At 44.3% G+C, this 26,732-nt stretch overlaps 3 protein-coding genes across 6 annotated transcripts; all 3 read left to right on the plus strand.

Annotated features, from left to right (window-relative positions):
- Nucleotides 1-46: 46 nt before the first annotated feature.
- asf1ba (anti-silencing function 1Ba histone chaperone) lies at nt 47-2,411 on the plus strand. Its single transcript, XM_086132978.1, has 4 exons — nt 47-440; nt 1,094-1,209; nt 1,580-1,756; nt 1,858-2,411. The coding sequence occupies exons 1-4, from the start codon at nt 332-334 to the stop codon at nt 2,047-2,049; spliced, it is 594 nt and encodes a 197-aa protein (XP_085989104.1). The 5' UTR covers nt 47-331; the 3' UTR covers nt 2,050-2,411.
- A 498-nt stretch (nt 2,412-2,909) lies between these two features.
- On the plus strand, nt 2,910-17,150 carry prkacaa (protein kinase, cAMP-dependent, catalytic, alpha, genome duplicate a). 3 transcript variants are annotated; one of them, XM_086133015.1, is made up of 11 exons: nt 8,344-8,488; nt 10,311-10,372; nt 10,548-10,676; nt 11,150-11,248; nt 11,336-11,418; nt 11,527-11,653; nt 11,739-11,834; nt 11,903-12,025; nt 12,562-12,726; nt 13,856-14,005; nt 14,093-17,150. In XM_086133015.1, the coding sequence occupies exons 1-10, from the start codon at nt 8,362-8,364 to the stop codon at nt 13,979-13,981; spliced, it is 1,137 nt and encodes a 378-aa protein (XP_085989141.1). In that variant the 5' UTR covers nt 8,344-8,361; the 3' UTR covers nt 13,982-14,005; nt 14,093-17,150. The 3 variants fall into 3 exon arrangements, with proteins under 3 accessions (XP_085989142.1, XP_085989141.1, XP_085989140.1); XM_086133016.1 differs by lacking the exon at nt 8,344-8,488 and adding an exon at nt 2,910-3,642 and having other exon boundaries at nt 13,856-17,150; XM_086133014.1 differs by having other exon boundaries at nt 13,856-17,150.
- A 1,838-nt stretch (nt 17,151-18,988) lies between these two features.
- Nucleotides 18,989-26,636, plus strand: samd1a (sterile alpha motif domain containing 1a). 2 transcript variants are annotated; one of them, XM_086133376.1, is made up of 7 exons: nt 18,989-19,684; nt 23,213-23,567; nt 24,542-24,675; nt 24,769-24,826; nt 25,094-25,181; nt 25,257-25,371; nt 25,836-26,636. In XM_086133376.1, the coding sequence occupies exons 1-7, from the start codon at nt 19,295-19,297 to the stop codon at nt 25,980-25,982; spliced, it is 1,287 nt and encodes a 428-aa protein (XP_085989502.1). In that variant the 5' UTR covers nt 18,989-19,294; the 3' UTR covers nt 25,983-26,636. The 2 variants fall into 2 exon arrangements, with proteins under 2 accessions (XP_085989502.1, XP_085989501.1); XM_086133375.1 differs by having other exon boundaries at nt 18,990-19,684; nt 25,254-25,371.
- The last annotated feature ends 96 nt before the right edge of the window (nt 26,637-26,732 follow it).

The following is a 26,732-nucleotide window of genomic DNA, read 5'->3' on the forward strand; positions in this document are numbered from 1 at the left end:
ACCAGCGACCGGAAGCTCAGTCTCTTTCCGTAGGGCGCAGGGGATCTTGGGTAAGATCGTCAAAGCGGCGGGAGAGCGAACATCATATTACAAACATTTTTGTCTTTAAAAAAAGAGCGCTTCCCCGTTCGTAGTATGCGATTGAATTACGTATAGTCTGTCGTGTAAAAACAAAACAAAACTCTTGCGTTGTTTAAAATCCATTCGACTTGTGGGTTTGCCGGACAGTGAAGTGAACTCTTTGGAATTGCCGGGAAAAGGTCTTTGAAGCGCCAGTTTTAGTGCTTAGCAGTACCGTGCTAACACTAGCACAAGCCGAGCAACTACGACCATGGCGAAGGTACAAGTGCTGAATGTGGCCGTTCTGGATAACCCGAGCCCATTTGGGAACCCCTTCCAGTTCGAAATCACGTTTGAGTGCATGGAAGATCTGCCCGAAGGTGAGCAGTGACGCTGTCAAACATGTTGTCACTTAAATGTTAACCGCTAACGGCTAGCTGGCTTTATTCAATGTAGTTTTCACGAGTTAACACGAAAAAACACAGAGAATCTTTCTCTGGACGATTCACGTGAGACATGCGCGTCAAATTTTGAAATTTAACCGATTAATATCAAACTAGTATCATTTTTCTGTGACAGATAATAAGAAGGCTATCACTGTTTGAAGGGAGTGAGAATGCACCAATTTCTAGGCTAACGTCTCAATGCAAAGTCAATGGAGGTTAAAACGTCCATAACGTTACCTTATGCTATTTTCATTGGAAAGCTTGCTAAACACAGAAAAAGACAATAGATAATGATGATGGTAGTATTCTCAAATTAAGTAATTTCAGTCACTATGCGAAACACTAAGTCTCATCATAACAATAATATTCATGTTGAAAAGTAGAATGAATATTGAGAAATTTTCAAGAGAAATATTCTGAAAACTTCCCTTTAGTAAAATATGTACAGTTGTAAAGGAATATCAGGGGGAATTAAAGCAAATAAGTCAAAAATTATTATCACTGTCATTTCTATAATAGGTGCACGGCTTGTCATGATTTCTTAATCATCTTTTGAGTGACATCAATCCTTTGTTGTGCTTTTACAGACTTGGAGTGGAAGATCATATACGTGGGCTCAGCAGAGAGCGAAGAGTATGACCAAGTCCTGGACTCCGTCCTAGTCGGACCAGTACCTGCTGGGCGACATATGTTTGTGTTCCAGGTGACATCATGCAATCATGTTTTGTTCCAATGTAGGGCTCCAACGATTAATTGAATAATTAGAACTATCCCAGTACAAAAAAAAACACATACAATCATTCACTGACTCCCATGTCACTCACCAGGGCAGGCCCTGCCTTTTAAAGTCACAACACTCAGTCACAGAAATAAGCTTGGAACATGGTGAACAATGTAAGGATGTTGACCCCAAGTGGACAAATATAACCACACTTCACATGCAAATATTATTTCATGATTCAAAATATTTTTTTAAATATGATCACTTGGTAGAATTTATTTTTAAAATACGTACGCTGCAGTCCTCAACTACACCCTCAACTTTTTTGTTTTTCTTATTTTTCTCTTGATAGGCAGATGCGCCAAACACGGGCCTGATCCCCGAGAGTGACGCTGTGGGCGTCACCGTCGTGCTGATCACATGCACGTACCGAGGCCAGGAGTTCATCCGGATCGGTTACTATGTCAACAACGAGTACACGGACCAGGAGCTCCGCGAGAATCCTCCCATCAAACCAGACTACGCACAGGTCGGGCCAACTTTGACCAAAAATGCTCGTTTACTATCCAAAGGTTACATGATGGCTACAAAGAATGAATTGAAATATCGGTATTGGTTCTTCTGTTCCAGCTCCAGAGAAACATCCTGGCATCGAATCCGCGCGTCACCAGGTTCCACATCAATTGGGAAGGCTGTGCCGAACGGATGGAGGACTCTGAGAACGTGGACCCGTCTTCCAACTCTATGCTCCCGCCGTCCTGTCTTCCCGGCAAAGCCCCGCCCTTGGGAATACTACCAGAGAACTCAATGGACTGCTTATAGTCATGTCCCTTTTCTTTTCTTTACTTTTTTTTTGTGAAGTGGGGGGAATTGCGTGGTCATAATGTACAGACTCTTTTTGCCTTATAACTGCTCTTCTTCAAACGCTTCAAAAAAAAGTGTGATGCCATTCTACAGAATTGGCTGTGGTTCAACTTCTTCGCTTCCCGCCACTCACACACATACACACACCAGATTTGTACCGCGTTAATGACATTACAGCACTGAAGTTGCATATAAATGGCAATATTTGCTGTGCAAATTGACAATTAACACTGATGGGAAAATAAGTCACTTAATCCATGTTTTTTTTTTCCTAATTTGTGTGCTATTTTGTGTTCCAAATAAAAATATGTATTTGTATATATATGTGTTGTGAGTCATGGTTTATGCTTTAACAATGTCACACCTGAAATTATTCCAAAAGTTTTTTTTTTGACATTTATGAGTAATCTCATATGTTTTCACAAATTGCTAAAAATAGCCCTCGTCAACGTCACGCCCACTCACAGACGGATCGGGCAATAGTTGGGGTTTTGACACCACGAAATGCTTCCATTAATTCGACTCCGATTTCAATGTGATTATTCTAAGGTAGTCTAATGTTTGATTTGTGAGTGATTAATTCGAACAGCGATAAGTTAAAATGTGGAAAATAACAGCTGCCGTTACAGTCGGGCCATCTATTGGCTACAGTCAGGCCTTAGAGGCGGGACACAGCTAACTGACTGTCCAATCACATATCCTCACACACTTGCGACGGAAAGTTCCGTCCAATCGGCCTTTGATTCTCCACGCCTGTCATTCCAATTAGCCAATTGGAAGCGTTGGAGGGGCGGTGCCAGTTTACTGGATGACTGGAGTTTCCCTTGCGGTCTAAAGATTAATGGCAAGGCTCTGTTGATTTTGGGAATTGTCTTTGAGACGGAGGTACCGTCGCATTAGGCCTGGCTGGATTCGAAGTGACCGTGGTTGAGAAAGAAAACAGCGGGCGGGACGAGGAATTAACTTGGATACCGTATTTGTTTCTGCACAGAAAAAGAAGAAGAAGGGGCCTGCCCACACACACAGAGTGGCTGGTTTGATAAGGCCACTCATTGTACGACTATAGGGGACGCTAAAAGGCTAGCAGCTAGTCTAAAAAACCTAAGGGGGAGAGAAAACGGCTGTCGACCACCCGTTTAATGCGCCTGGACTACCTTTGGATATATTACTACAACCGCATAACTACCAGTCGTTTACTGTCTTGTATGTTGACTGTTTGACACAAGCTAACAGCGCTAACGCATACATAGCCGCGCCTGCTAGCGTGCTAGTCTTAGCCAACTGTAGCATAAGGCTCGGTTTTAAGAGTTGTCCCGATAAAAGTGACCGTCGGAAAGGGGCAGGGATATTTTACCAGCCGTTTGCCGAGAATGATAGCGGTCAGCTAGTGGGCAACCGAGAGCTTCATCGAGCACTGTTTTGCGGCCGGTTGTGAGGGCGATATATCGTCAAGCCGCCCTAAGTCGCTACTGAGACCCCAGGAGTCCGCTTGACAGGCTGCCATCATGGGCAACACGCCCACTGCGAAGAAAGGCAATGAGATGGAGAGTGGTAAGTACGTTTAAGAAAAAAAAGACCTTTTCTATTTATCTTTTTCCCCGCTCAGGTTTCATACAGGTACGAATTGGTTTCCTGGCCTATCTGTTGATCCACACCTCCCATTGAACAAAAGAGTATTTTATTCGTGTTCTCCTTGGATTTTTGCGGCAAAAGCTCGTGATTAGAAGTGCCCCGAGGTACATCCAGAGGTAGCACTCATGACGACAACACAAGCAGCCTGCATTGAGTTGGCCGCCTCGTTGTTGAGAGAGTCTATTCCAGGCTAATAATTAAACCCACTAATCTTGAGAGGGGCTATTATTCGTCTTATGGAGGGTGAAGACTTGAGAAAAAATTGTGGAATGGGAGGGTTATTGTAATTGCAGTGACAAGACAGGACAGGACAATGCAGTCAGAAGATGCCCATGCAGTGGTCCTCTCCGGGCAACCAAACCCGGGAGGCGACAAGTTTCTTGAACATCATGTGACATTTTCAAGAACAGGACTGTGGAACTGTGGCCTATTATCAAAGAGCAAATCGTTTTGCCTAAGTTCATTGTGTTGCCATTTGACGTCTGTACGGAGTCTCTGCAAACTTTGCGTATAACTTTGGTTTGCGCCTTGTCCTCTGTGTAAAAGCCAAACCAAGTCCACACTATGGAGGTGGAGGTTTTTTTTTTTCGGTACCAACTCCGTTTTGCTTTGGCTTTTCGACCATGGCTTCCCGTTATCCAAACAAACAGGGGGACAGGACATCCATTGCTCTGTGCATGCTGTGATTGGCTGGTCGCGTGCGCGTCAGCGGCTCTGAGCCCTGATAGAGCTACACTGAATAGAATGTGCCCTATAGACCATTTAAGGCTTTTTCGTCTTTGTGATTGTCAAATATGTGCCTTGGCGAAATAGAGGGTGGAAAACCCTACTTAATTCATCTCACGAGGTAAATTAAATTTTCACATTAAATTTACACAACAAAAACAGCGAGGGGTGATGAAAAGGAATTTAAATCTAATCTCCAAAACAAAACAGAAGATTAGGATTTTGCATGTTGGTACACATAACCTTGGTAATATTGTAACATAAAAACGTTATATATTTAAAAACAACCACATTACTTTGGTGAGTGTCTACTAACTTACTGCTAACACGGCATACAAAGCAACATACACAGGCTAACAAATAGCATTGATTGTCGCATTGTTACAACCCTTTACGCAACGGGGATCTGAACACGCGAGATGAAGCAACACATGTAGACAGCCAATATCACAACACTAATGGGCATACTGTTTATTGTGAAAGGGCAGATTACAATACACACATTAGTTTCATGTGATTTGACATTCTTTTTAACTGTAATGCAAGTATGAAAAGGAGGTGATTGTAAAATGTGGAGACTTCTGAAGTGCAGTGGCTTGGAAGTGAGACACTTCCCATTAGGAGTTAACAGCTAGCTCTTCACACATCGCAATTAGTTACATTTTTGAGCTCTTATGGTTGCCGTCGCCGCTTTCTTCCTTGCCATTGTCATTTTGTCCGCCCCCCCCCCCCCCCCAACACGGTCCACGGAGTCCTGACGAAGGCCCTAGAGAACTTGGTGTTATGTTTTGATTCCTAACACCACGCGTGACTCTCAAGTGTGAGCGGCGAGCTGCGAAATGAACAGCAGCTCCTCGTTGCTGCTCGAGAGTACATGTGAAAGGACGGAAACATTCAACTCGGCCCTCGTAACTGGCGTGACTTGCACTTGTTTGCTTTTTCAAAATACGTGGCATTGGATGCAAATTGGTGGGGTCGTCGTAGTCCAAATATAATTAGCAAAAAATAAGAATAAAGCTGCCGCTGTTGAATGTTTGTAAAATGCATTCTTCCGATTGTTTTATCGATTAATTGGGTCGTCGGATAAAAATGTATTTTGCGCGCTAACGTGCATGGGAGGTGCAGGTATTATTTTGTCCACTTGGGGTCATCGTCTTCACGTTCAACTGTCGTATTTTGCTTCAACCTTTTTTGGAATTAAGTTATTCGATTAATTCTCCGTGAAAGTATGCCTTTTTTCCTCACGTAATAATATGACTTCATTGTCACAATAATAACTTTGATTTCGCATACATTTTTGATGTATATTCATGTGATTTCACGAAAAGCAACAAAAACAATTCTCAAACCGTCCTTTTTTGCGGGGAAATATTCCAACTTGATGCGTTTTTTTCCCTTGCAACATTACCAATTGATTCCGTCCACATTTTTGTTTTTCTCATAATTTCACAACATTTAACAGCTTTTTCTTTCCTGCCTGTTCTGTTGTTCGTTTCCGTGCAAAATACAGCCTAAATGTTTGTAGCATCACAATTCTCCTTGGTTGAATAAGAGGAGCTGCAGCACAACAGTGTGCAAAACAGAGGCCGGGCCCACAGGAAGAAGCTGACCCTGGTGCAGGAAGTGAAAGAGTGAGCGAGGTTCAGCCCAAAGCTTCCTTGGCTGTGATGGTAGTAGGGGGGGCTCGGGGCTCTTTTGTCCTTTTGGAAAACCGTTTAGTCCCCCCCCCCCCCCCCCCCCCCCCACAAACATTTTGGTTTCCCCACGTGTCATCTGGCTCACCCTGGTCTTGTGTTTGCCGTGTATTTCTTCCCAGCTGGGGGGGAGTGGAGCTTGGGGGCTCATGTCATATTTGTGTGTGTGTCTATTTTCGTGGATGTCAGCCTTCCTCTTTTTCTATTGGCAGATTTGAGTTTTTGCAAGCGCCCGCGGCCATGCTTGTTTGTCTTTGTAGATAGACACACAGTCTAGCCAGTTGTTATGTAAGCAATTGTTTTCCACGCACACTTTCAAAGGGGACATTGGTCATTCGTTGTCAAACGAGTGGATGTTGTTTTACGGGGCAATCCTACCCAAACCTGTTGCTTGTTCTACTTCATGGTGATGGTGTCCTCTCGACCGAGTCTGTCCTCGCCACTCTAGATCATCTGAGCCGTAAAAAAATGGCTCTGTTGCTCTCATTTACGCCCTGAAAGTTGCATTGGTTATGAATGCTCAACCCTTCCGATCTGCTTTTTCTTGTCGGAAGTCGGGTTCATCAGATAAGTTTGCTAACTTGTGATGACGTCAAGGCCAGTGGACCAAGTGGCGCTTGTATATCACCGGTCCTGGCACACATTCGTCAAGTTGTTGCTAGCAAGAATTGCTGTTGGCGTTAGGGCCATTGTTGATTTATATTTTAAAAATGCACTCATTATTTATTTGTCTTTATTTGTAAATTTTAGAATGTAATTTACAGCTTTACACTTGGGCTGCGTTCGCACTGCCCAATTTGGATTTTTAGTCTTATGCAATCTTTGTTTGTACCTGTTCACGTTACAAAAACAAATGCGATTTCTCTCCGCGTCCGTGATGTGACACGGCTGCATATAAATGGTACCGTGTTTACGAAATGAAATATGCTCCCGCGTCTACGGGCTCATCTTAATATCGCTGGAGTAGCGAGGCGGTAGGAGGTAGAAATATTTTGAGGCGAGGCTTTTGGATCTCCTCATTTCATGGAGACGATGACGTCACGTCATTGCTTTATGTAATAAATAAACAGTCTGCGTGGTTGATTTACTACTATCAACACATACGTCAACTTTGCGTCGGTTGTGTATGGATGAGCCTTCATTACTGGGGACGCATCACATACATATTCCATTTCTATCCGCATGCAAAAGAGGCCCACAGGTCCCATCTGCAAAAAAAATTGATACATGTTACATATTGGCAATAAAAATTCGAATTGAGCTATCGTGTAAACATTAAATTTACACCAGTTTAAAAGTATATATTGTCCTGCTCTGCACCCCCAACAGGCTGAGCTTTTTGCCTGTTAACTCATTTACACCCTTTGACGTATAAATACGTCAATTAGCGCATAGCCGCTCCCTCCCCATGAATTATTAATACGTCAATCACGTTTTTTCATGGGGGAGGGTGCAAGAGAGTCTGATGCAACCGGTCACCAAAGGATAGGCTTGACGGCAATGTTAAATAGCAAAAAATTCAGTAAAATGTGAGGGATTGAGGGGGTTGCTCCAGTGAAAAGGGGTGGCATTCAATGAGTTAAATGTTGATCACCTCGCGCCAATATAATCGGGCCATTCCTATGACACAGTTGGCCAGTGGGGCCCAGGGGAGAAATGTGTGATTGATTTTTTTTTTGGGGGGGGTGATCAATGTAGTCCTGGCACTACACTGACTGTGCTGCATTTGGATGCTTTAGTGTCTCATGCGAAGTGTCTCATGCGAACACTTGTCACTGGGTGCATATATTTTCAGAACTCCCCTATGTGCCAACTGATTGATTCAACTCATGTTACTTCCTCTCCGGTTTGGATAAATACACCAGCCAGGCCCCTCCCCCTTGATGATGATGTGTAGATCAATATGGATCCCTGTGTTTGTGCGTGTGGTTTTGATGTGAGAGAGAACCGCAGGGGAGAACTTGGAGCACAGATAAATATTGATACAAACCAAGCAAGAGTCCAGTTGATTCATGTGTCTGCTGACAATAAACTCAACGGTTCCCGGGATTGTACGGAGACGCTGGTGAGGACGCTCAGCTAGTTTTCCCGCGCATGAGGACAACCATCAAGCTGACCCGGAGACGCTGGGAAGCAAGGCCATGAGTCGGCAGCTGTGAGGAAGAGTCAGGGGAGGCAAAAAAAAAAAAAAAAAAAGGAGCGAGAGACTGTCGTGCTCATGTGTGACCGGAAGAGCTCCAGGAGGCATGCGAGCAAGAGGGAGTCCTCGAAGGAGTCGTCGCGCTCCTCTGAATCGGCCTCGCGCTTGACAGAGGCGACCGAGGCGCCCATAGTCATCCCAGATGGTGAGAAATTTGGGGCGGCAGTGCTTAGAAAATGATTTTCTAATGGGGAGTAGAGCAACTTTCCCAGGATTTTTTTTTTCTCCCGATCGACCAATCCGCTTGCGTTGTTCTCAGTGGGACGCTCTAAATGCGTTTATGGAATCCCTGCGCTCTCTCATCCTATTGTTGGAACTGTTGCTCCTCGGAGAATTTGCAAGCCATCTAGTAGCTTGAATTTAGATTTATTTCTGTGTATTCTCGTTTACGTCATGTTTTCTGGATGAATATGCCTCAAAAGTTCATCCGATTTGAGTTCGGGCCTTCACCGTGCAAGCAAATCGCAGCAATGATTTTGTTTGTGTGATGGCCCCACAGAGTTACCGGTGATAAAAGGACCGATGCTAGTCGTACAATGGGAAATGGTCTAGCTGCTCAATACGAACAGCCATAGAATTCAGTAACTATCACTGAACTCTTTTCGCAAATTAATTTCACAGCGCATACTCTGATGAAAATAGAATGTAGCTTGAAAGCAGAATGGCTCATTGAGTTGCGTGGAGAGGACTGGAGACACTATTAGATGACATGTCTGTCAAGAATCTTCCAAGGGTGAGTTTAACTTTTATTTTGGTTTATTTAGTAAAATGCGGAGGATCGCTTCTCCCTTGAATGAAAAAAAAAATTTTTTTTGCAGGTTGAGAGTCAAAATGGGGACCATTGACCGTGCGGATAAAAAGTTGGCGACTGCTCCTTCTCGCTTCCGCGCTTGCATTTGGCCGTGGGCTGTTGTTTCGCATTGATTATTCCGACGTTCCCATGTGATCCCGAAAGGTTCAATGCGCTGCAGCTTTCCGCCAGCTTGAAAGCTGTTGTACGGCTGCATACGCTACTCTTGCTCCACGTTGGATTGATTTTCTGCCTGATCGTCACAAACTATGAAAAGCGTCATTGTGTTCAGAGGGACCCCTTGCATCCATCCTCTGCAGCGTGTGTGTTTTATTTTTAACATATGCTTAAAGAGGAAGGACGAATGACTGGTTATCAGTGCGTTCCCACAGAGAACTGTGATTTGGCCCATAAAGATAAGGGGCGGCGGTACTTCTGCATATGACACCGTGTGTCGCGTCACGTTGTCAGAATGTCCACAGGCATATCTTTGGCCATCCGATAATTGTGTGTGTGTGTGTGTGTGTGTGCGTACTGATGCATCTCTGGGCCAGTACTTATGTAGCTTTGCATTGTACCACTGAGTCGGACTGCACTGCCCTCCACACTTTTGCACTGCGGTGATAAGCTGATTTTTCGCACTGATTAATGCCCCTCCCCCCAACACTCACTATCATCATCTGAAGTCCTTCAACTCGTGATTACACACATTATGTATCCATTGAAAATAAAAATCTACACAAATGCAATCTCCCAAGGCAGTCCGAGCCCTCTTAACTCTCACGAATGTTAGCATCAAGATGTTAAAAAACAGAACAGTGTGAGCTTTGATCTTAGGCTAAAACCATGAATTGTTTAATTAATAATTTCTTCGAACGTTTCCCAAAATGTGCGCTCCGATTTCAACTTCCATAACATTGCCATCTGTTTAAATATCAGTTTTACGTTTTGTGGCATCCATTTTAGCAACTATCTCTACAGGTGGCCATTTTGGAATGTTCTAAACACCTGGCAGCCATTACAGCCAAAGCATCACTTTCCATTCGGGCGCTTCCTTGTGAGACAGGAAGTGCTAACGTTCATGTCGATGCATCGATGTGTTCTAAAAAGCGTCCTGGATGTGTCACTCACTTTGTAACGTTACGTTCTTGTTGTGTTCTTTGTTTTGCCATCACAGTGAAGGAGTTTCTTGCCAAAGCCAAAGAAGACTTCCTGAAGAAATGGGAGAATCCAGCACAGGTAAGGCAAGACCACAGAAAATCCAAGCAGAAGATGTTCGTGTGACAATCCACCCCTCTTGTTTTATGTTTTTTTAAGGCAGTGCGCCCTCTGCTGGATGTCACGCAAAGTTGACCTTTTCATCTCTTCTCTATTTTGGCATGCTGACATTTTATCTTGTCCCTTGTGTCCTCAGCAAACCGCAGGATTGGACCACTTTGAGCGTCTCAAGACTTTAGGCACCGGCTCCTTCGGCAGAGTCATGCTGGTCAAGCACAAAGAGTCGGGACAGCACTTTGCCATGAAGATACTTGACAAACAGAAGGTAAAGCCTCGTCAATGTTTGCTTGAGTGCGTCTTCGGAGCTTGAATGAAGGCGGTTTTATTGTTTCAACGCCATTTGTGACATGAGATAAGAAAATGCAGATTTAAAATGACATGGCAACACATCATCGTATGCAGATGCAACTCAATTCTTTTGTGTGTGTGGGGGGGTGAAATAGTAGTTTAACTCAGAGAGTGCAACTTAACAGGTTGACAACGCAAAAAAAGACTAAATTCACCATCTCAAGAAATTTGAATATTACATAAACTATCAAATAACTGAATAGAAAGAATATTACAAAAAAAACGTAATAGATCTTTTTTCAAGTCTGTTTCACTCTGAACGGAACCACTGAAATAATTGAATTTACTACCATTTTTTTTTTTTATTTACTGCGATGCACCTGTAAGTATATTCATATTTTCTTCCTCCCGTGGCCCATAAAAACATCAATTTTTGTGGCGTCTTGACAGGTGGTCAAGCTGAAGCAGATTGAGCACACGCTGAATGAGAAACGCATCCTGCAGGCGGTTAACTTTCCCTTCCTTGTGCGACTGGAGCACTCTTTTAAGGTGAGCATCTTGCAAACGTTCATCCCGAGCGGGCTGCTTCGGCTCGTTTTGCGTCACGCTAAACGTCGCCGCTCGTCTCCCAAACAGGACAACAGTAATCTCTATATGATAATGGAGTATGTACCTGGAGGCGAAATGTTCTCCCACTTGAGGAGGATCGGTAGATTCAGGTACATTTTTATCATTATTTTTTCCCTCCTGCATATTTTGTCCTAAATTGGTCCGCTGCATATAAATGTTGTCGCACTTCTACTTATCCGGATGCGTGTTCTCCCCAGTGAACCACACGCCCGCTTCTACGCAGCACAGATTGTGCTGACCTTCGAGTACCTTCACTCGCTGGACCTCATCTACAGGGACCTGAAGCCAGAGAACCTACTCATTGACCAGCAGGGTTATATCCAGGCGAGGCCATTTGACACGAGGCCATTAGTTTTCGAAGCGGTGATGATGATGGTTTTGACCGTTGTGCGACTTTTTGCTTGTGCAGGTTACAGATTTCGGCTTTGCGAAAAGAGTGAAAGGCCGAACCTGGACGCTTTGCGGAACCCCCGAGTATCTGGCACCGGAAATCATCCTCAGTAAAGTGAGTGGTTGACCGAGCTGCACTTGAAGATAGCGCAGCACCTTTTGATTTTTTTTGCGTGTTTCCAGGGTTACAATAAAGCTGTTGACTGGTGGGCTTTGGGAGTGCTCATATATGAGATGGCTGCTGGCTACCCCCCCTTCTTCGCAGACCAACCCATCCAAATTTATGAGAAGATTGTCTCGGGGAAGGTGAGTTGATTAAAGGTTGTGACATTTCTCCCAGTTTGCGATGTGGAGGTGCCTCAAAATTAGGGCTGCTTCGATGTGGTTTATTTATTTTAGAGGTATATCACCGATATCTTCACACCGCTGAAAAGTGTGCACACCCGATTGTAACTGCGATGTGGCTGTATTCAAATGAATCGCATTCAAAATGGGATTCAGCACACACACGAGTCACCATTTTAAGTGCCTCTGATTAACCCAAAATAAACTTTTTCGACTTTTTACTACTATCGAATGTGTAGTTTGCCTTTCGTACAAATCACCTAAGATAGGCTCCACGAAACAGATTGACTACTACAATTTGCACGATAAAAAAACAAAACAAAAACAGTCGGGTTGATGTTGACTAGTCACTGATGGCATCATTGACAGTTTTTAATGTGCATTGACATCATCGATGGGAACTGAGCTCAGGCCCTAACGCCAGCTCATGAGAATGGGCCCAAAAATGCAGGGTGAAAAAATAAAAACTTCACAGCAGCCCGTCGGTCTGTTTCCAGGTTCGCTTCCCCTCGCACTTCAGCTCGGATTTGAAGGACATGTTGCGAAACCTGCTGCAGGTGGACCTCACCAAGCGCTTTGGAAACCTCAGGAACGGCGTCAATGACATCAAGGGCCACAAGTGGTTCGCCACCACCGACTGGATTGCTATCTACCAGAGGAAGGTGAGCCAGACGTCCCAGTCCTCTCGCTCCTTGGCACTGGTCGGAATGAACCAAGTACAAATACTTTGTTACTGTACTTAAGTCGATTTTTTTTTTTTCCCCCAGGTATCTACTTAACAATTGTACGTATTTTTTTGATGACTGCAGTTTTGCTCCTTGATATTCAGAGATGCCAAGTGTCCTAGTTTGGCCGTATTTTGTTTGAAAATGCCCCCGAAATGACGAGACGATGTGCGGTAGATTACCTTGGAATTTGATATAAAATTTGGACACTTACCAGCTGACCAATCGTTTGTTGATGTCATCCCATCTCCCTCTGTGTACAAAACGAGCTTGGCAGCTCCCCGAGTCCGCGGCTGGCTAACCTAGCGGTTAAGCAGCAGCTGCTTCTCTCAAAGTCACGAATCATCGCCGCCATGGCGGCGAATAAGTGACTGTCTGACAAATAATGTATTGAGAAGTATTTAACAGGAGAAAAAAAATGCTAATGCTAAGCCATGCTAAACCTGCACCAACTAGGGTATATAAATTCTGCTATATATATATATATATATATATATATATATATGTATATATATCTGCTATATTTGAAAAAACATATATTTTGGTGTTCAGTGAACATATAGCAGTCATTTAAATGTAAAATTCATCATTTTCCAAAGAAGAAAAGGGTTCTTGGGTTCTCCAGGGTTAATGTCGTCACAAAATGCCGAAATGAATGAATGAATAATTTATGCTACAGTATAATTTTCATACAAAATACACCCCCCACACCCCAAAAAAAAGAGTAAGAACTGCTGTCAGGCTATTGAATAGACGGTCCTGAAAACCTGGACTCACCCCCACTCACCCATTTTTAATATGCTTATATTTATATTTATTTATATACTTTTTGTCTTCTACTTTCTCCCTTTCATAATTTTGCTGCTGTAAATTGGGAATTTGTCCATTGTGAGACAAATAATGGTTTTCTTATTGTTAATAATAATAATTGACTGGACTTCCACGTTAAGAGGCAAGCGTAAGCATTTTGAACCAACTGGAGCCATCTGAGCGCCGGCTGACTCCAAAGTAAAGTGACCACAACCGCCGCAGTCCACTTCTTGACTCGCCTGCTCGTGTGTTCCAGGTGGAGGCGCCCTTCATCCCCAAGTGCAGAGGTCCCGGTGACACCAGCAACTTTGACGACTATGACGAGGAGGAGATCAGAGTGTCCATCACGGAGAAGTGCGCCAAGGAGTTTGCAGAGTTCTAAGTTCCCATTCACCGCTTAGCCAGAGTCGGTCGGGGGTTCTGGGGGTGGGGCGCGTGTGGCGGCCGGACTGCTTATTCGTAACTTTTTTTTTTTCCAATCCTTCACCTCCAGACGCAAGACGGTCAAGCAGCAAGGAAAGAGCCAACATAACCAGCAGTGTTGCCTTTTTCTCATTTCTAACCCCAACTGTTACCTGTTCATCCCTAAGCGTGTATCGTCGTGGCCAGGTTGTCATCACATGTTGTCATCAGGCGTTGTGAAGGTACCCAATCTGCTTTTTTTTTCCCCCCCTCTCGTTTTTTTTTATTTTATTTTTTTGAGCGGCGACTTGAGTGTCTTGTTAACCTGCCCCTTCTCCAAAGTCGTCCAAGCAATACCGAGTCCAACAGATGTGCCTATTGCCATGCCAGCTGTTTGGAGCACTGTCAGACCAATAGCCTCAGCGTGGAGCTTTAGAGTCAAAAAAAGATTTATCACCATTTACGCGTTCTTGTTTGCCACTCGCATGTGTCTTTATTGCAGGTTTTTTTTTTTTTTTTTAATCCTTACTGGCGATCTTTTTTTTTTTTTTTTTTTTTTTGATCCGTGCTTGTTTATTTGGTGTTCAGTTGCGATAAACACTTCTGTTATTTAAAGTCCTTAAAATACGTGTATACTGATGATACAAGCTGGATGTAAAAAGTTTACACGCTGAGCTTAATTTGGGGTTAATCAGAGGCAGAGGCGGGCGCTGACTGCAATTTAACAGGAGTTTGAATATGATTTGATCATTCTGAACACGGCCACGTCCTGAGAAATACGGGTGTGTAGACTTTTTATATCCACCGTATATGTTTTGAGAGGCACTCAAAATGATTCAACTCCCGATTGTAAACAAAATGAACCAATATTGCCACATTTCCATTAAAACGCACCAGGGACTGTCTAGGGAACATTTTTACATTTGCAAATAAATGTGCTTAACATTTGGCAGCACGGTGAAATAGTGGTTCGCTCTGAAGTTCAGGTTCGAACCTGGCTTCCTTCAGCTTTCTACTACATTCCAAAAACATGCATGTTAAGGTCAGCGAAGACTCGATGGGTGTACTTTACAACGGGGCTTTGAATGATTTTGAGTGCAAGCATAAATGATGAGGAACATTTTTTTGGCGTTGTCTCTCAGCTGTGAGTGCTTAAATAAAGATCCATTCTGCCCCACTTTGGCAAACCTGACAGGATCGCAAGGTTTTCTGTATGGAATGAAGGAGGGGGGCAAAAAAGTGTGTGTGCTTTTTTTTCGGGAGGGTGGCATTTTTCTCCCAAAATGTGTCAAACGCACCTAAATGCTGGTAACATTTGCTCGGTTCAATCTGGCTGTGTGATTTGAAAACGCCTAAAATGGTCGCCGATTAGAAAAAAGGTTTTCCCTAACGTCCAATCTTGATTTGAATTTTGATGCAAGACAATCGCAGACCAATGCTAATCCCTGGTTTGTTGACTCTGTGCATTTATGAAGCTTGTTTCGCTCTCCGTCCTTTCTCTCTCTCACACACACACACACAAATGCGCGCGCACACACTCCATACGAGGCTTGAGGTGCTAGACTTGTGTGTCTATGTGCTTTTCTTCTGTGTGCGCGCATTGCTTTTGACTCGCGTCGCTCCATTTTTATCACTTTGTGACCTGACTGTTTTGTTTTTGTTTTTCCGAAACGAATGTGATTGATTTCAACGCAGGCTGGATTCATTTCTTTGACAGCTTGTAATGTTATGGAGATCAAACGCTGGATGAATTTCATTTTGAATGTCCTCGAGTTGTCTGATGGTTTCATATATATATATATATTTTTTTCGCAGTATTTTTTTTTCCTCTGTGCCCCCTTGTAGTAATGCTGCTACAACGAGCTTACTTAGACATCCAATCCATGATGGAACCTCCAAAGTCCAAAGAAACACCAAATTGTTGTCATTTCAAAGCAGTTCTTTCCTCCCCCATAGGAAGTAATGTAGAAGTGAATTGATGAGTTCCGGTCTCAAACTGTCACCAAAGTTAACTACTGTACAACAAAAGTAAAATACTACTCACCCTTTGAAGACGCGTGACATATTTGTTGTTAGTAAGCTTCTCTTGTCGCTAAGATCTCAGCTTCATGCTATTTTTGTTCACATCTTTTAAGTTATGTATTTAATCAACTCGCTTGTTGTTAGCCTAATAGCATAGTTGCCTCAGAGTTTTTTTCCCCCCGGAAAACAAGAAAAAGCACAACACACACTCAACAAACAAAAAACTTGTCCGGTTGTCTCACTTTAACCCTTGCAGATGACCATGACCAGGATAACTAAAAATCTACACGGACATTGAAAAAAAAAATTGGAGCATTATTGTTAATACCTCTTCTAAATGTTTTGTTCAAGTATGCTATGCTAACAATGTTATGTTAAGTAGATTCTTATCTTTGCTGCAGTGATTTTTCGTTTCCAACTTTGTGGTTGCTGAATGCTCTTCTTCCCTTTTTTTTCGGGGGGCGAGGGGTCCCCTTATTTGGATGTTGGACTTTGGGGGTCCCACTCATGTGAAGACACTGTACCGTGTTGAAGAGAGCACATGTTATATGGTTATGTTTCAGACTCAAAGGCAACGATCCATCTTCTGGATTGATGCTTTTATATTGTTGCGTGCCACATGCCTCTATTGTTGTTATTACTATATGATTATTGTATATCAGATGAACACTAAAATAATAAGTGAACATAATACTTTTCTCTCATTGTTTGCCTTCCACTCAACATCACGTTTCCATGTTCAAACATAACTCTTTTTACATCCGAGATGTTTTAGGTTCATATTTTCTAATTGTATTTTCAAAAAATTAATCTAAAGATAAAAAAAAAAAAATAGTGAAACTAGAACATCTAATCTTTTTTTTTTTCTCATGACCTGGGTACAGTGATTGTGTAGTCTAATGTACCTTTTGGGCGGGGGGTGGGGGCGGTTGAGGGGAACAATACTGTATATTATAATGCCTTTACAGTCTTAACTATCTTACCTTCTGGAGAACTTGACAGATACCCTTAGAACACAGTGAATATGGTTAAAAAAGTGTATATATATATATATATATACACACACACACACATAACATATTTTGCAAAATGTATCATTCCAATAAAGTTTTACTTGTCAAGACGAATCTGTCCACCCTCCTGTGTACATTTCAAGCCAACAACCATTTGACCACGTCTTCGATCTGCATTAATCCTAATAGAAATGACCATCACTTCTTTAGATAAGAAATCCAAAGACTGAAAATGAGGAACAACAACCTTGAAATAAAGTTCCAATTAATCAAAACCAACCTTTAAATACAGTAAACAGCTACAGGTAAAATTTTATGTGCAAGTGTTACTGTGTAATAATATCCCACAAGATCGAGCCCCAAATCTCCCAGCTAAAAATCACAAAATGATAATTTATCATTTGGTACATTATATGCGTCAGCCATTCTTGACGTTATGTGCAAAAATGTTATATCCGACTTTCTCTTTGCATTGTGTGCAATACAGCATGTGACACCGTTCAAAAAAATATGCTACTAAAGTTCTTTTTGATCACTTGTTTTCGAGCAAAATTTTATTTTTGCTACGTAGTTTCATGAAATGTTTTCTTTTGTTGCATCGTGTGCAAATGCGGAACACCCCTAATATCTATTGCCCCTTTAAAAATAGTCTGTTGCATGCAGACCGAGACTTCAACTCACACCCACCCCATCCTCAAGAAATTTGTTTTTCAAGCCACGGCAGTGCATTGAGTTGTACGATGTACAACATTGCATGAGACAGACCCACCCTCAGCCCCAATTGCAGCTCAGCCTTGTTATTGTGTGTCGTGTGTTTTCCTTTAAATTGCCTTTATTTTACATCCGAACACAAGAACCTCTCCCTACGCCCCTCCAAACAAACGTCGAAATCATTACTTGGACACCCCCTCTCCTTTGTGGGCGCCTTTGGGTCCTCTTTCACGCGTCGTGCGTTCGGAGTGTGCATTCGCCGGCCTGGAGGGACGAAACTTTTGGCCGCAACTCGGCCGGTCCACCTTTAGCGCGCGAGTCAGACCACGTAGAGCGAATGTGACTGTGGGGCGACAGTCAAGCTGGGCTGCTCGACCCGGAAGTGGAGTTTGCGTGCCATATCAATTGACCATATGAGTGCAAAGAAAAAAGTTTTTATTTTGACAGGAATTACCGGATATGCGTTTATGTTCACCAAAGCATGCGAACCTTGGGCATGAAGTCGTTTAGAAAACGTCAAGTGAGAACGAAGGACGTTGTTGTACCATTTGTCTTCGGGTGTCGTGTGTAAAGCAAGTCACATTTTAGCTTAGCTTGACGAAATAACAGCTGCTGTTTTGGGACCAAGAGGGCGAAACGAGCCAGACGTAGCTGGCATGACAAACGCAGAAGTGCTGCGTTTCATTTCACAGTTGTAGTCATTCAAACCCGAATGTATTTTCTTCGCTTTTATTTTAACACGATGTGGCGGAAATGTGCAATTAATTTTCGCTGTCGAGAGCGTGAGCTGGTGAAAGTCTCACATTCGTGTAAATGTAAAATTGTAAGCTGTCTTCGTCCTGAAATATTATTTAAGGTACGCTTTAGTCGAAAGAGAATGCGACCATGCCCCCCGCGTTGCTTCCAATCGTGCGGTCACATTGGTTTTTTCACGCGCCACAAATTTGCGCCGTGTAACTTGGTCGGTCCACCTTAAGCGCACGAGGTAGACGCAGGCAGCGTCGACTGAAAAGAGCAAGCTAACCCGGCATGAGCCTGAAGTGGACTGAGCTGTACTTCACAATAAAAGTGTTGTAATTTCAAACTTAGTCCCACATTTTATTTTGAACCGACTTCCCGGAATTACACATTTGTGTTACTTGAGTTTTACAACCGGGAGTTGAAAAAACGTATCTAAAACATTGTCGATCGTCTCCGAGCGTCATGTGTCATTTAAAACACGTTGTAGGCTGACGAGTTTACAACCCCCACCCCCGCACTCTTACTTTCTTACTTGCTAAACGTACCCCCACTTTGTTAAGTCGCGCGTCGCCGTAAACTCCACCCAACAGAACGGGCGAGCGAAGAAAGGGCGGGCGAAACTTTTGGCCTGCAAATCTGCCGTTCCACCTTAAGCGCACGAGCCAGACGCAGGCAAGCGTACGGTCGAAGGTTTCCGCTTCTCGGCCGCTGCAACTAACGCACTAGAGAGGGGAGACACCCCCTCCACTCCCCCATCGCCCCCCTTCCCCCCAAAAATAATAGTGTAACACATAAAGAGGAGGAAAATGTCCGACGCCAAGTACCGCGAGTGGATACTGGACACTATCGACTCGCTGCGGTCGCGAAAAGCCCGTCCGGACTTAGAGCGAATCTGCCGAATGGTCCGGCGACGCCACGGGTGCGAGCCCGACCAAACGTGCGGCGAGCTTGAGAAGCTCATTCGCGAACAGACGGTGCTCAAAGTCAACTACAAGGGCTCCATTTCGTACCGGAACGCCGCCAAGGTTCAACGGCGGTGCCGCAAAAAGGACGACACCGTGACGGCGTCTTCTTCTGCGGCGGTAGCGACGGGGGCGACGACGTCTGTGGCGGCCGTGAACGACGCCAGTCACTCAGACTTAAGCAACGGGGACAGCGCGCTCGGCCCCGCGGACCCGGACGACGACGACGATGAGGTAAGTCACGTTCCTTTCTTTCCTCTTGTATTAAATTTTACAGTTCAGTATTTCCTTCACAGGTGGAGGGACGAAATCAAACACGGCACCCTTTTCTAAATGACTGTTTGTTGAAATTATCTCAAAGCGTCTTTAATGTGTCTTGAGCGGGGAGTGGTTTGCGAGTGTACCCAGAAAAGGAATGCCGCAAACGGGGAGCGGCGGTTGAGCGCTACCGCGGACCACAGAGGAGAGAAGGGGAGGGGGGAGAGAAGGTGCGCGTGCGAGCACTGTAACGTCCATTTCTCACTCGTTTCTGCTTAAAAGCCAGCCAAACACACTCAGTAGTGGTTGTAAGCGTGTGTCTTTGGACAGAAGCAGCGTTTTGAGCTCGAAATGAGGCCAAAACTCGGCGTTCCTGGAGCTTATGGTGGGGCGTCGGTCAATTTATCCATGGATACGCGAGTCAAACCCGGAAGTGGCGTTTCACTATTGAACTATTGGTGTTCAAACTCATGAAAATAGCTTTTATTTTGACACATGCCGGGATGCGCGTTTGTCTTTGTAAAATGTTATAACCAAGGACTCGGCCGTAAAAGTGCCCAAAAATATAGGAGATGCGAAGACATTACGCTTTTTTCGAGCGTCATTTGTTATTTAAGGCACGTTTCAACCATGACGAGACTACAAACCTTCGTCCCTTACTTCCAAACGTGCCATTATTTTATTATTAGTCACATGTCAGCGACTTATCTTGTGCATATACAGCATTTTTTGTGCCTTGGAAGTGGCATCTGCGCCACTTTTTTGGGGGAGGCCGGGGGGTGGGGGTGGACGCGTGACTGGGCGACGCGTGAAGTCAAGCCCTGCGTCTATTATCGGACACTGTAAACCAGTGGTTCTTGATTTAACTTTCAGCATTTCCAGATAAATGCGGTGGTCGGTAACTGAGAACGAAACAAAACGCTTGCTTGTTTGCTTGCTCGGCTGGATGGACGCGTGGCTGTACGTCCGATGCGTGTTAAGCCGCGGGCACGTCGAGTCAAAGTCCTCGCAAAAAAAAAGAGAGAGAAAGGGGGGGGGCGACCCAAAACACATGTTGTGGATCACCCTGATGTGAAAACTCGACGTGTCCGATAGCGGACTAGTCCCAACGTCAAATTAGAGCTGCTGGCGCGTCGCTATAAAGCCAACCTCTTTCTCTCTAGCTCTCTCGCTAGCTCTCTCGCTTCTGCCCCCACCTTCCCCCAAAACGCCCTCATCGTTCGCACCACGCACGCACAATGGCGAGACGTTCAAACTGCGTGCGCACTTCGGCGGAAATTTGCGCATGCAGAAACCTCCTCCCATCGGCACTTTGTGTGTTGTCGCTTGTGATGTAGCGATTAACAACGAATGCGTCCACCGACGAGGATCACCTCGGCGTGTGTTTGCAATGCCGCACGATTCTAGGTTGGTGTTTTCTCAGGGGCGTTTGTGAAAGTTGCGTGAAATGCGGCGGCGTGGAGGAGGAGGAGGAGGGGGTGGGGGAGGCGTTGCGCGCTCCACGACACGCAGCAGCTTAGCTTGCTTACGAACCGCCCCGTCGAAGAAGAAACGTCCTCTCAACTCGTTTCCCCTCCTCTTTCTTCAAAGTTGCGGTACTTCTGAGTCAGAACTAATGATTTACAACCACGGGGGTCAAATTGCGACATGTGCACGAACATTTTTCAGAATTCAAACGCGTTCAGACAGCCAACCCCCTGCAGTCGTGTCAACAATCCTTTCGGGTTGAAAGCACTTGGGACGGGCAGGATTTTCTTTCATGACGTGCACAATTCAACCAGGAATTGCCAGTGCTGTTCATGTTTTGGAGACGGGAAGTGATCCTCAAATCGACAGAACAGCTCAACTTTTATCTTTTGAGTGCTACGTTTTACATGAGTAAACTCATGTTTCGTGAAATATATTGACATTGCCAATTTCTGCGGTTCAAGCGAATGTGCTCTATAGCAGCGGTCCCCAACCGCCGGTCCGCGGACCGGTACCAGTCCGCAGGGCATTTGGTACCGGGCCGCACAGAAAGAACTTGCCTTAATTCCGTTTTATTTATTTCGGAATACGAAAGATGTTTTATTTTGAAAAATTAGCGGATTCTCCGTTACATCCGCCTGTGTCACGCTTGACACACATCAAGCCACGCTTCTGCGTCACGTGACCGATTACGCTAAAAATACAATGAGTAAAAAATGAGGGGAAAAAACTGCTGGAGATCGCAAATGACGGCGACCTAAAAAGTACGTTCGAGCCAACTGGATTAAAGTTATGGCTGAATATTCTGAGATCGCCACAATAGCACTGTTGCTATTTCAGACATGCTACCTGTGTGAGGCGGGGTTTTCTGCAGCAACGGCGACTAAAACAAAATTACGAAATAGACTGGACATTAAACACACACTTGAGGTGTCATTGTCTCCTATTACCACGAGACGGGACCGTCTGGTTGCAGAAAATCAAGCTTGGGGCTGTGGTGAGTCGTCATTTTCATGCACTTTGAATTTGCATTGTATCGTATTTTGAATGCATTAAACATTACCATCGCGATCAGAGTGTTGCGGCCAGATTATACGCTCCTTGTGTTTATTGTTATTATATTTCGAAAACGCCACAGTTTTCATGCAGCTCATATCCTATTATTTTGTTGTATAATTTCCGCCACACCTTAAATGCCGGTCCCTGAAAATATTGTCTGACATAAACTGGTCCGTGGGGCAAAAAAGGTTGGGGACCCCTGCTCTATAGCACACATTCAAAAATCGTACTGGGGGACTTACTGTGTAAAATTATTTTCCAATGTTGTACAAAGAAGAATCATTTATGTGTGTTGAATTGCAAAATTAATGTGTGTAAAAAGCATCACTAGATTCCATGTGACATGATTTTACTTTAATGTTATTGCATCACAAGTTTGATATTTAATGACGACCGGTAGTAAGAAGTTTGGCCAGAAATCCCCCCCCCCCCCAAAAAAACCCCCTGAGAGTTTACTCGATAATTAATGACAATGCAAACCCTCTGAGAAATTGTATGACAAGAGATGCTATTCAATCAATTTGAGAGCAAGTTCTGGTTTTCACAGGTGATCTGGCCAAGAAGCCTCGGCACAATTCATGTCATAACGGCACAGAATAGAATACACATAACAGAAGACGATATATAGTACCGGATAAAAGTATACATAAAAGAGCAGAGTTCACTTATAAACCAGAGAACTATCTGTTTAGACCACTATCCGCCCAGAATGGACGGCTCCTACCTAATGTCTGACTCTTGAATTACACCCCAAATTAAAGGGCGGAAGAACAAAAGTTATTTAATTAAACTGAAAAAAAAAATCGGTGAATTAGAGGGCCTGCAAACTGGGAGCACGTGATGGATGGGTTTTTACTGTGTGAAACAGCATATCCTGGCAATCCCGACAACTCTTGTAAGATTTACCGGTATAAGAATCACTACAGAATGCCATCCCCTCATAATTTGTCTTCATGTATACACTCTTTACTCTTCCAGGCTGACACCTCCATGGCCATGGACACAGACAGCAACATGGACGAGGAGGGCGGCGACGAGAGCCGGGACGGCCAGGACGGACCCTCCCCCGGCCCCGTGTGCATGGCGACGCCGGTTGTATTGCGAGCGGCGTCCGCACCCTGCTCGCCCTCTCATGCTCGGCCTGGGCCCGGCCCGGGTCCTGGTCCTTCTCCCGCCTCTGGTCTGGACTGTGTCATCTCCTTCCAAATGGCAGCCGCCAGGCCCAGCTCCCTGTCCCCCACAAACCCCAGGACCCTCACACATCACGACTGGGCCAACGGGGTCACCGGCTGCCCAGTGGAGCGCCCGCAGAAGGGAATCCACATAGACAAAGGTAACGCGACAAGAATATACCTTGTTTGAAGCGGATCCAACTCAAATCATCTCTTCATGTTGAAATTAATGGAGATGCAATTTGTCCATTCCAGCCATCCAACCACAAAACTACAAAAGTTGTTCTCATGTGTATTTTAATGAGCCACTCCATAACGTTGTCCAGTCAAACCCGACCAGGCCAACCTGTGCGTAGCAAAATGTGTGTATAATTGACACCTAGTGGGGGAGGGGGTACAAAAGTGAACATTTCTTCAAAAAAGGTGATCAACATTCTCAGTATGTTTTCCATGGGGAAAAAAAAAACACCCAGAAAAAAATATACGACGAAAAGCAATCCGGGACAAAAAAATCTTTGACTATGCAAATCCATGGGTGCCGAATTGTGAGTGTGTGGCTGTCGGGGGGGGGGGGGGGTTGACTGTACTTTCTAGAAACATCGTCATGATGATATAATTAAATAGAATTGATTATAATTGAGCAGTTTTTGTCACACTGCATCAATTGAATGCTGCACATTCTGGTGTGCCCACCTTGGCCACCTGGGGGCAGTAAAAGCATGTCCTGCCTAGAACTCCAGTGGGATCTATAATCGCATGCAAACTCCTCATGTGTGGCACTTATATTTGTCGTTCTATGCAGAGGATAAAGATTATATGACTGTGAGTACAGTCTTTCCTTGTGTTCCTGTAACGTTTGTGTCTAAGCTGTCGAAAAAGGATGGGCAGCCATTACATAGATTCTGGTTCATGTTAAAATTAAGGTCGTGGGGGCTTTCTTTAGGGAATTATTAAATTGTTTCTTTTTTTTTGGGGGGGTGGGAGGGGAGAATTGTTCACTATTTGCTGCTCATCGAAAAGCATGTCGAATTGAGTCCACATTGAGTCACTCGACTCTCAAAGTACCACAGAATAAGGACAAAATGAAGAGGTGTTTGCACATACATGACTTGCTCCCGCCCGGCTCTGTTATTAGCGTGTGAAGCGACAGTCCACCCCGTACCCATCTGCCCGAGCGCTCCCATGAACAACGACGTGAAGGAGGAGGTCAAGAGGGAGGACAGCAGCCCCCTCTTGGACCAGCTGGTACCCGACTACGCCGTGCAACTGGTGAAGAGCGTGGCCCCGTTTCGGCCGTTCATTTGCTGTTTCCTGCTTGTCGCGACTTGACGCTGTCCGTGTTTTATTTCTCCCGTGCCACAGGAGAGGAGCGGCGACGCGTCCCAGGTTCAAGCGCAGACGCTGTCATCGTCGGGCGACTGTAAGTTTTGCAAAAATCAAGCAAATTGCGCATCATGATTATTTCATTGTGGCATCTTCTGATGTGTGCCACTGGGGGGCAGTTTAATGCATGTATAAAAACACCAACACAAGATCTCTCACATTCTTGCTCACCGTGTATCCACAGTGTCACAACTTGGATGCACATCCTTTGCCATTCGGCACGTTAGCTGTTTTTCTTCAGTTGTAAATTTTTTAGGAACGTGGGAAGCCAAAGTCACAATCAAGCTCTATGTTCCATCAACAGGCACTCCGAAGAAAAATGCGGACGCGCTTGCCTCCTTGGAGCAAGCCGAGACCGTTCACGTAAACGGCGACGATAAAAGCGACGACCTGTAAGTCAAGCTTCCACTGTCGCCTTTCTCAAAATGTGTCGAAACAAAATCTATGTCTTCCTTCTTTGGTAGCAGCCCGGAGAAGAAGGCGAACTTGAGTCAGAACTTGCTGCAGTGGACGGTGGCCGACGTGGCCAGTTACTTTGTTGATGCCGGCTTTCCAGAGCAGGCGCTTGCCTTCAGGACGCAGGTGGGTGCTCCTGCTCGTATGTTTATCATAATAGTTTGTATTATTATTTAAAATACTATTTTTGAAAAATCCCCAAAATATGAAGGATATAACAGTTATTTTTTAAATAAAATACATCATAAATTATTTAAAGTAGTAATCAAGATTTAAATTAAAAATTAATATTGAATGACTTTTTCATATTTGTATTTTTTATATTTATGTGCTTTAATAAAACTGCGTTTACTGTTGTGTATTTTATACCATTTTGTTATTGATCAGAATGACAAAAACAGAATATAATTTAATAATTCCAAATTTAACAATTTCTTTTTCATACATTATAAATATCTTCTTCTTTTTTTTTTTTAATGTTTGACACTTTTGAAAGGACTGACCCTCTCCCACAAAGATCAAGGTTATCGTTAGCTACAAGTAGCGTCATGCTTGCCATCCCTAACGCCGCGTCGCGCATCCGCCTACAGGAGATCGACGGCAAGTCGCTGCTGCTCATGCAGCGTAGCGACGTGCTGACCGGCCTCTCCATCCGACTGGGCCCTGCGCTCAAAATCTACGAGCGTCACATCAAAGTGCTGCAAAGGAGCCACTTCTTGGAGTGCGACAACCTCTGATGGAGTGTGCTGACTGTGACTGAGAAAGCAAAAAAAACAACAACAACATAAAAAACTCTTCCACTAGGATCGCGCCACACGACATGGCATATAGTCTCTCGATGTATGAAGAAAGACGCATGGAGGAAAAGAAAGGACCAGTGACAAAGCAATCATCCTACCTCTCATGATCCTAATTTCCCCCCCGTGCAAAAGGAGCAGTGGCCCTTTAAGAAAAGCCACACGTGCACTTCCTGTGGAGTTCCCGACTGCGATGCGCTCGCCTCCGACTCTTCGCTCCCACCAAAGTCTCGCAGGTAAAACAAACCGCGCGCGCGTTCCAACGTGCATGCATCGCAGTTCCTGGCGTAGCTGCCAACGCGTTCATCTCTGTCGTTATGTACCTCGTCGGTTTGCGTTGTGACACGCGTGGTCGATATTCAATCGACAAACGGGCAATATTGAAATTTTAAAGGCCAACCCGTTGGACCACATGCAATATTTTCTGTGTTAGTCGTCTGCCGCTTTGTGTTGTAATACAAGTCCATCCATTTGAAGTGTGTAACATTCCACTGGGTGTCGTCGTTTTTTGTTCGTTTTTTTTTTTTTTTTTTGGTTTAATCAATCAGTCCATACTTCCGACAAGAGTCACCAATAAAGCTCACGCCTGTTTGACTTATTCGTTAAATTTTTTGGGTGGAAAGAAAAAAATGACATGTACACAACGTACATTCGACGAAGCATCAACACCATGCTTCTAGCATGAACACA

The sequence above is a fragment of the Hippocampus guttulatus genome, chromosome 16 (genome assembly GCF_054856545.1).
Source record: "Hippocampus guttulatus isolate MCC_2025c chromosome 16, RoL_Hgut_1.0, whole genome shotgun sequence".
In the NCBI taxonomy this organism is placed as follows: Eukaryota; Metazoa; Chordata; class Actinopteri; order Syngnathiformes; family Syngnathidae; genus Hippocampus; species Hippocampus guttulatus.